The sequence below is a fragment of the Blennius ocellaris genome (assembly GCF_963422515.1).
Source record: "Blennius ocellaris genome assembly, chromosome: 1".
Lineage (NCBI taxonomy): Eukaryota > Metazoa > Chordata > Actinopteri > Blenniiformes > Blenniidae > Blennius > Blennius ocellaris.
The window spans coordinates 6554760-6564305 of record NC_137650.1 but is presented as its reverse complement, the minus strand read 5'-3'; the positions used below and the strand labels follow the sequence as shown (position 1 = coordinate 6564305).

Sequence of the window (9546 nt, the reverse complement as noted above, 5' to 3'; positions counted from 1 at the left end):
AATTGAATTGAAAAAAGACTAAACCTTTCATAAACTTTCATACATAGTTTTACTTTGTGACACAAAACTATCTATTACGTTGCATTCAGACATTAAAAAAAACTAAGAAAGGTTTAGACTTTTAATTTAAATGGTCTTTTTATGAAAAGTGCCAAGAAATTGGCTTTATTTGTCATCATAATATTGAAATATTTTTCTTTTTTATCACATCGAATCAGAAATATATACGGTAATAGTTTCTCAGTATTTGTATTATTTACCAATCAGTACACTTTAAAGAGTTTTTTGTTTTTGTGGACTGATGGGATTTCTTTTTTTTTCTGTTGCCATTTTTTCTCCACTTTTCTTCTTCTGAAAATGAATATAAAAATGTTGCACACAAGATGAAACATTTTGTTCAAGATATTCCTAAAAAAAAAAAAACACCTGAAGAAACAAGACGATTCATTTTCATTCTGTGGAAAGAAATCATTTTTTAATAATTGATGGAAATGTAGTGGTTTTCACTTACTGTGTGACATTGTTCGAATAAAAACTGCTGATAATGCTTTTTATCTATATGAATCAGAACTTAAAATAAAACTGGGGCAGCTCAGGGTTGTGTCCTTGGCCCACTGCTCTACTTCCTGCACACACTTGACTGAAGGCTTTCCTTTGAGAAATACTCATTTTCTACAAAGCCCAGTCTCAAAAAGTAAGGACACTGTCCAAACGGAAGAGGGACGTCTCCTTAAAGAAACATATTCTCTTGGTTTCTGATGGGGACATTTTAAAAAGGGTTTTAGTATGTTTATTGGTGATTCCTTCTTATTTTGTGAAACAGAGGGAATGACTGGACTTTTTAAAACCACGAGGCTTAAATTAACGGAGCAATGAACACGTAGACTCCCAGTTCATCGGGAGAGAAAGTGGACATTCAGGAGTCTGGATCTGTTAAAGCCTGTGCAGAGCCGGACTGGAGGGCGGGTCTTTACTGGAGCTGTGTGTGTTTGTGTGTGAGAGAGTATAGTACAACAACACCAAACCACAGGGGAGGAAACTCTGATAAGAAGGCAGGAAAACACAGAGCTCACACACCACCGCTTTCCTCTACAACAACAATGTTTATTAATCCTCAACATACACAAGAATCCAAGTCTGGAAAACAGAAAAGTGCAAACATCACAGTATCTAAAAGCTCACATGAAGAGATAAAGAACACAGGATAAGAACATGGAATGACGATTGGACCTCATAATTCAAAGACAGTTTGGTCATTCAGCCTCTATTTGACATGTCTGACATGTCTTGAGCACTAAACTAAAAATCACAAACAGAAAACACACTCCTTTTCTAATAACTCGCGTCTTCAGTACATGTTTCCAACTCCAGGGGGCGACACTGCGGCACACTTGGGAGCCGATTTAAGGACAGACAGACTACTAACTAGAAAACACCAAAGAGGCTTCAGAGTTACTCTGTTCACAACAGATATCAGGTACAGAAGAGCACAACTATACTGCTGTAATGTGAAAAAACGAGTAGACGTGACGAGTAGCCACGTATAAGTGTGAGAGGAGTGAGCCTCAAAGTCAAGCTGTACCTTTCTGCAGACAAGAAGCGCCGCTACTTCTCCACACGACACCAGAAGTCATGTGACCTTTATACAGCAAGTAAGCCTTGTTGGTTCTTATATTTTGAAATAGATTTACAAGAAACTTTACAAACAAACATTAACGTTAATCTGCAAAGTGTCACATCGTCTCCATTGCTTCAGGAATTGATTCTGAGTGAAGTCGTCGGCAGATTTCACAACATAATTAACCGGTTGTGTAACTACATAAGATTGACACTTTTAGTGACTTTATACAATTTACAAACAGACATATAAACAGAATTTTTATTGTGTCCTGCAACTCTACACAGGAAGTTATAAAGATCATGTGACTTCCTGTATGACAGAGAAACGGCAGTGGATTGTTGTCCAAAGAAAGGTTCTCTGGTCAAAGTGAGAGGAGTTTTCCTCGAAGCTGGAGGGAATCCATTTTGAACCAGAATATTCTGAGTGTGACTTCCGTTCCTTCTACATCTGATTGGATAAACATGCTCCAAAATAAAATGGATAAAAATTCCCAAATCAGCTTCAGTCCCTTGAAATAAACTTCCGGGTTTCCAATACCGGTGAGCAGGACTGAACATAAACTGAAGTTTCTTTGAGGAAAACACAGGTTCTATAAATACACCGTTTTAACAGAACAATACTAAAGTGCTACCGTATAAAAGAAATGAGCTGTAATAAAAAAAAATAGAAAATCACAAATAAAAAGCTTATCTAAGGTTTGAGGAGCGCTTCAGTAATAATAATAATAATATATATTTTCTCTTTATGCACAAAACTACTTTACAGCACATGAACCTCCAGTCGTCTATTTTCATCCCAGACTGGAATCAAAGCTTAAATTTTATCTTTAACTTTCAGATTCTTTCCCTTCTGAGTTTCCTGTGAAGCCGGCTCCAGGCCGGTATTCACAGCTCCTGAGTAATCGCAGTATCAAGTATTTAGTCCCTTTTTGTCCTGATTTAAACACTTCCAGCATTTCATATTTTACAGTGAAGTCGGTGTCCCGGGAGGACGAGCTGATCAGAGCAGACGTTCCCACACAGTCCGTCTGGGTTTGCACAGTTGACAGTGTTTTTTTTTTGTGGTTCCAGCAGCGCCCCCTGCCTCTAGCTCTTCTCCTGCGCCTGCAGCATGTGCTGCCGCGTGGATCCGCTGCTGCTGCTGCTGCCCAGAACCGAGGTGCTGGCCTGCTTCCTCATCCAGTCCAGCAGGAGGAACCTCAGCATGAGGAGGAACCCTGCAGCCAGAAAAACACCGTCAACATTCAGGTCCATGAAGCTCAGACTGAAGTCCATCATGGAGTTCCACAGGGTTCCCTGCTAGGTCCTATACTTATCACATTATACATGCTCCCTGTAGGGAATATTATCTGGAAACACGCCATCACCTCCCATTGCTGTGTAGATCAGTGTTTTTCAACCACTGTGCCGCGGCACACTGGTGTTTCCGCGAGATCTAGTCAGGTGTGCCGTGGGAAATTATCCAATTTCACATTTTTTTCTAAAAATCATTTGCTCTCAGAGCCGTTGTCAGCTGTGAGAGCAGTGTGTTGCAGAATAATCATGTATAAATACTCTTCACCACTAGATGGCAGCACAGAACTTTCCGTTGAAATCGAAACTGACAGACGGCAGTCTGGTAAATCACCACCACTTGCTCCCATCTTGTATCAAAGTACTGTGTCAGTGACAGTGATGGAGAAGTTTTTGAAAAGGAAGAATGTGAACCAGGATCTCAGCTCTTCATTCATCAGGTCCAGGTTTCACACTCAGTGAGTAAAAATGTAAAAATGAAATTGGGAAATACTTTTTTTCTGTATATATTTGATTCCTGTTGATAAAACTTTGATGAGAATGACTTTATATTGTTAATAGAGGCTACAGAGTTTCACATTTTAACATTTGCAGGTGGTGGTGTGCCGCCAGATTTTTCCAAAGAAAAAAGTGTGCCTTGGCTCAAAAAGGTTGAAAAACACTGGTGTAGATGATACACACATCTATTGATCAGTGAAACCAGATGATATTGATCCACTTGTTAAAACTAGAAGCTCGACCATGTTGACACAACAACGCTCCAAGTGAAAACGCATCGTTTTTTTGTTTCGGAAAAGTTTCCTGTTTACCTGGCAACATTTTGAAAAGGATGTCCATTTATTTGGAAACGTTAGAAACGCAAAAAATGACCCGAACCAAAGCTGTACGTTTCTGCTTGTGAACTCTGATAAAACACGAGTTGTTCTATAGAGAGAAATGATGTAAACTTCTTGTAACACTGGAGGTTTGACTTTGACCTCCAGTACCAATGTGAGGAACCTGGAGTTACTCTGGACCAGGACTGATCCTTCAACTGTCACATTATACAAATCAGCAGGACTACTTTCTGTCACCTGGAAAGTCTCTAAAATCTTGACCACGTTGACTCAATGTGATGCTGAGAAATTAATCCATTTGTAAACTTCTCTTCTTTGGTTTTCTGTTAAAACTAGAATGGCATTTAAAATCCTCGTTAACAAGCAACTCCATCATGTGTTGAAGACCTGTTACGAAGACCTTTCGTATTTGATAGTCCGGGACTCGGTTCACTTGGGAAAGGGAGCCAATAATTTTCACCCCTTCATTTGGTTCAGGTGGCGTCACATTCACTTTAGAGGCCGGATCAAACCGCCTGGAAAAGGTGACGCAATAACACCAGCTGCTGGGTGGAGGCGCTGTCACCTGAAAGGGACACTGACCAGAGAGGAAGTGAAGAAGAAACATGGCTTATTGATTGGACCGGACCGAAGGAGGAAGTCCCTCCGCTATAGCCCGCGGTGGCTAGGCTAATTAGCTTGTAGCTAATGAGTTTAGCCACAAACAACTGCAATACAAAGTCTTCAGATCAGATATTAATGAGTCTTCCTCATTATTCTACGTCTGCTGTCGAGATATTTTCCAACTTTTTATTTCTTCGTCTGCTTCTTCTGATTTGTGCAGTTAGCTTTGTTTTGTTGACTACCCAGAATGCACTGCGCACTATGACACGTCCTCCAGAAAGATCGTTTGTAAAGGAACCGAGACCCATGTTTTCAAGGGGACCAGAGATCGCTTGGATCAAACAGGGGAACGAGAACATGTCCCAAGTCCCACACTTGGTTCTCAGAGTGCTGCCCCCTGCAGGTTATTAGCGGAGCTTTCAGCTCTCAGGCTCCTCTCATGTGGAATGCGGTTCCTAGTTTCAGTTTTATACTTTAATATTCAAAGATTTGGACTTTCAAGAAGTCCAGGACAAATCTCCACCATTCGGTTGTTAAAAACATGTTGTTAAAAACATGTTGTTAAAAACATGTGCACACAGTGTTTTCAAAGCACAGAAATGAGTGTGGGACCTTGGAAAGAGGTGAGGATGCAGGCGAGGAAGCGGATGAAGTCGGTGGCCGGGCCGAAGGTCATCATGGGCAGGACCCAGGCGGTGCCGAAGAGGACGCTCAGGCCCCAGATGCTGAGGAAGGCCACGCCGCTCTGCTTCCACTCCTCCCGGGTGCGGATCTCCCTGTAGACCAGGAAGAGCATGGCCGAGCCCGACAGCACCAGCACGCCCACCACCGACCAGTTGATGACCAGGTGAGCCAGTTTGGAGTCTGGAGACGTCGTCAACCAGCACCTGCAGCACACACACGCCTTTTTAATCCCCCAAGTCTCAAGAGAGAATGCTTCCTTTCTACATTCTACAAAGGTTTTGACAACGTATTAGAGATGAACAGCGAACAACTAAAATTAGGTCCTACGTTATGTATTTGTCCCTTGTGGATTCTAGTAGAGGAACTATAAATAAAAGTTAAAGTTTTCTTTAAGAAGGACATTTCTGTGAAGATACAGCCGAGGTTCAAACAAAAGCTGCAAAAACTAGACCATTAGAGGTTTGAATCTGGGGTCACTCACTTACTATTTCCTCAAATATAATCAAAAGTTTTCACAAACAATTAAAAAGAAAAAAAACCCTACCTAACAAAATCATGTACAAACAGAAAAAAAGTCCTTAACAATGACTCAGTTTCCTAAATACATATTGGACATTAGGCCTCTTAATGAGCACACATAAAAGAAGTGCTAAAATGACAAAAGATATAATATTTAATTTGAAAATGCAAAAATCTACAACTATTTATTCAACGGATTTGTAAACAAAATGTCATCAATCTAATATTTTCAGCATATGTGTGTATTTTTCACCACTAAAACAACAAGAGCATCAAATGTTTTCATTATTTTTGATGTTAACGTTTGTCTGATCACAGTAATGGAATGAGTTGGAAAAAAAACACAAACAGTATAAAGAATATAATCGTTTTCAAGTACTTTTCACTGAAGATTCAATAATAAAAAAACATTGTATGTTAAGTTTGTGTTCAAATCAAATGTCTGTGCTCTCCCATTGTTAATGTTTAGAGTTCATTGTTATCGTGTGTAATTTCATAACAAAAACAACCGACGGCGGCCACTAGTGGTCCAACATGGAAACTGCATCTTTTTCAGTGTTTCTGCTGTTTCAGTGGAAACAGGCATCGTTTGCGAAGCCTTCTTGTGTGAACGCAAAACCTCTCTGAGATGAAAGACGATGCGTTTCTCCAAGGACACGTTGTCATGGAAACGGGGACCTGAACTCTCACATGTGATACGGCGAATCTGGGTCGTCCGCTCCCTTCACCTTGGCCAGGCCGTAAATGTTTCCGAGCGCCGCCAGGACGGCGACGGGCAGAGCGGGGAGGCCTGGGGAGGAAACACGTCAGACCCCCACCAAAACACACACACACACACACACACACACACACACACACACACACACACACACACACACACACACACACACACACACACACACACACACACACACACACACACACACGCACACACACACAGACTGACCGAAGCCCAGCAGGGTCCAGATGTAGGGCCGTGGCGGCGGGCTGAACACCATGTAGACCAGCCAGAAGGTGTGGAAGACCTCGATGCCCATCCAGGCGAAGGAGCAGAGCATGGCGTAGTGCAGCAGCGCCCCCACCCACACACACACCCCCGGACCCCCCACGTTGGCCAGCACCCCCGTGAGGAAGAAGAGCAGGCTGAGCGCTCCCACCGACACACACAGACCCAGGTGGATGAGGGCCGACTGCTCATTGGGCCGCTTCCTGAGAGGGGGGGGGCAGAGGTCAGAGGTCAGAGGTCACACTGCTGGATTGACTGGATCAATAAATCTGTAGCAGCTTCACCAGCATGAGACACACGTGGAGGAAAAGTCCATAAAAACAACGAGACTGGAAATGATCAAGAACAAAAACAGCTGGAATAGGTTGAAAGCTGATGTGGATTTAACAGCCACAACTAATGAAACAGTGAATAAAATGTAAAAGAGGTAAAAGAGTTAGTGGTAGAAGAGCTAAAATATTAATAATAGCTCTCAAACAGCTTACAAATGCTAAAATGCCAATTAAACAGCGAAACTGGATTATATAAATAAGATCAGCTGAATGAATATCGCTCAATGGTTCTAAAAGGAATAATACTGTTAAAATGGGCTGAACTGTTCAAATTAAAGCAATAGATAAAACAACAAAAAAGGCTAAAGAGTCATAATATTTCAAAAGTTAAAACAGCCGAAAAACATTAAGCTGTTAAAACTAAGCTGTTAAAACTAAAGCAACACAGATAAAACAGCTAAAACTATTCAAACCCGCTGAAGGGAGGGAGAGGAGCTAAAATCAGTTAATTAAAGAGCTATAATGGATTAAAAAAAGAGGATAAAACAGCAAAAATAAATGGCACAAGTACAACAACTAAATTTGCAAAAATATTAAGAGGGAAGCTAAACTAAAATGCAAAAATAATTATAAAAGCTAGAAGAGTAGATACAATGGTTCACAATGGATTTAAAGGGCGGGAGATAAAAACTTCAATAAACTCAAACAAAATTTTGTTTTAAAGGATAAAAGTTAAAATGGTTTAAATAGATGAAGTCTTTTAATCAGTGAAAACCGTTTATTGCGGACCTTTTCCTGCAGAGGTGAACGCTGAGCGCCACACAGCTGATGAACGACACGGCGCAGCCCAGAGACGTGATGGCCGTCAGGGCCAGCAGGTGGCGCACCGGGCCAGGCTCCAGCTCCTGTCAGAGGACCACCATGAGCACGCTGGGGGTGTGTGTGTGTGTGTGTGTGTGTGTGTGTGTGTGTGTGTGTGTGTGTGTGTGTGTGTGTGTGTGTGTGTGTCTCACCAGCAGCACGGTAAAGTACGTCAGGTGGTTACACAGACAGTCGGTGTGTGTGTCTCCTGTCTGGACCGTCTCACAGCCGTCAACCAACCAGTTCACCATCCAGGGGTCTGCACACACACACATACACACACACACACACACACACACACACACACACACACACACACACACACACACACACACACACACACACACACACACACACACACACACACACACACACACACACACACTGAGTCATGTCAGCCATGAGAAGCGACGCTGTGTCACTGAGGAGCTGCTCTCACCTCTCCTGGTGTCCCACGACACACACCTCCTGGAGTGAGTGTTCTGAAGAGAGACCAGAGGATTGTCAATAAATAACTCTACACACACACACACACACACACACACACACACACACACACACACACACACACACACACACACACACACACACACACACACACACACACACACACACACACACTTCAGACTGTTGAGTGAAACAAATCGATGAATGGAGAGTATGAATAGACAACAGTAGAACAATAATACATTATATCATAATAAAACTGAATTATTGAGCAGCAGAGTAAAGACAAACAAATATCATATATATATATATATATATATATATATATATATATACTAGGACCAGCCTAGTTCTTTTCTTCTGCAAGTTGTTTTCTCAAAGCAGTAGAACGAGTACAGAGAATGAATGATGCTCTTTAGTTGTCTGTAAACGCTGAGGAGGGAACAGAATGAGTAGAACTCTCAGAGTAGTAGAACTCTCAGAGTAGAACTCTCAGAGTTGGAGAACTCTCAGAGTAGAACTCTCAGAGTAGAACTCTCAGACTGAACTCTGATGTTCCTTCAAGTGTCGTTCCAGACTGAAGTGAGAGCAGCAGTGGAGGTTCTGGACTCACTGGTACCACCTGGTGTGTGAAGGTGATCCTGACGGGCTCCTGAAGGTTGGAGATGATTGTGTTTTCCACGGTGATCTCCACCACGTCTCTGAGCACCTGCAGGTCCGAGTAGCCATCCTGGAACAGACAGACGTTGAGCTCTGGAACTCTATAGCTCTGGAACGCTATAGCTCTTGAACTCTATAGCTCTGGAACTCTATAGCTCTTGAACTCTATAGCTCTGGAACTCTATAGCTCTGGAACTCTATAGCTCTGGAACGCTATAGCTCTGGAATGCTACAGCTCTGGAACGCTACAGCTCTGGAACTCTATAGCTCTGGAATGCCACAGCTCTGGAACGCTATAGCTCTTGAACTCTATAGCTCTGGAACGCTATAGCTCTGGAATGCTATAGCTCTGGAACGCTATACCTCTGGAACTCTATAGCTCTGGAACGCTATACCTCTGGAACTCTATAGCTCTGGAACTCTATAGCTCTGGAACGCTATACCTCTGGAATGCTATAGCTCTGAAACTCTATAGCTCTGGAACTCTATAGCTCTGGAACGCTATACCTCTGGAACGCTATAGCTCTGGAACTCTATAGCTCTGGAACTCTATAGCTCTGGAACGCTATAGCTCTGGAACTCTATAGCTCTGGAACTCTATAGCTCTGGAACGCTATAGCTCTGGAACTCTATAGCTCTGGAACGCTACAGCTCTGGAACTCTATAGCTCTGGAACGCTATAGCTCTGGAGCTACAGAACTCTGGACCTCTGCAGCTCTATAGCTCTGGAGCTCTATAGCTCTGG

The 9546-nt window shown here is 42.4% G+C and overlaps 1 protein-coding gene across 2 annotated transcripts in view; it reads right to left on the bottom strand.

The window, feature by feature from the left end:
• Window positions 1–1093: 1093 nt before the first annotated feature.
• The window catches only part of LOC308139222 (adhesion G-protein coupled receptor G5-like), a 32038-nt gene continuing 23585 nt past the window's right edge, over window positions 1094–9546 (bottom strand). The window contains exons 8-15 of one of the 2 annotated variants that reach the window (XM_080508572.1): window positions 8755–8871; window positions 8134–8176; window positions 7847–7953; window positions 7623–7738; window positions 6502–6764; window positions 6246–6345; window positions 4965–5239; window positions 1094–2837 (exon numbers count right to left, since the gene is read on the bottom strand). In XM_080508572.1, coding sequence (XP_080364698.1) covers window positions 2707–2837; window positions 4965–5239; window positions 6246–6345; window positions 6502–6764; window positions 7623–7738; window positions 7847–7953; window positions 8134–8176; window positions 8755–8871 — 1152 coding nt within the window. In that variant the 3' untranslated portion in view covers window positions 1094–2706. The remainder of the gene's footprint in view (window positions 2838–4964; window positions 5240–6245; window positions 6346–6501; window positions 6765–7622; window positions 7739–7846; window positions 7954–8133; window positions 8177–8754; window positions 8872–9546) is intronic. The other variant, XM_080508573.1, reaches the window with a different exon arrangement.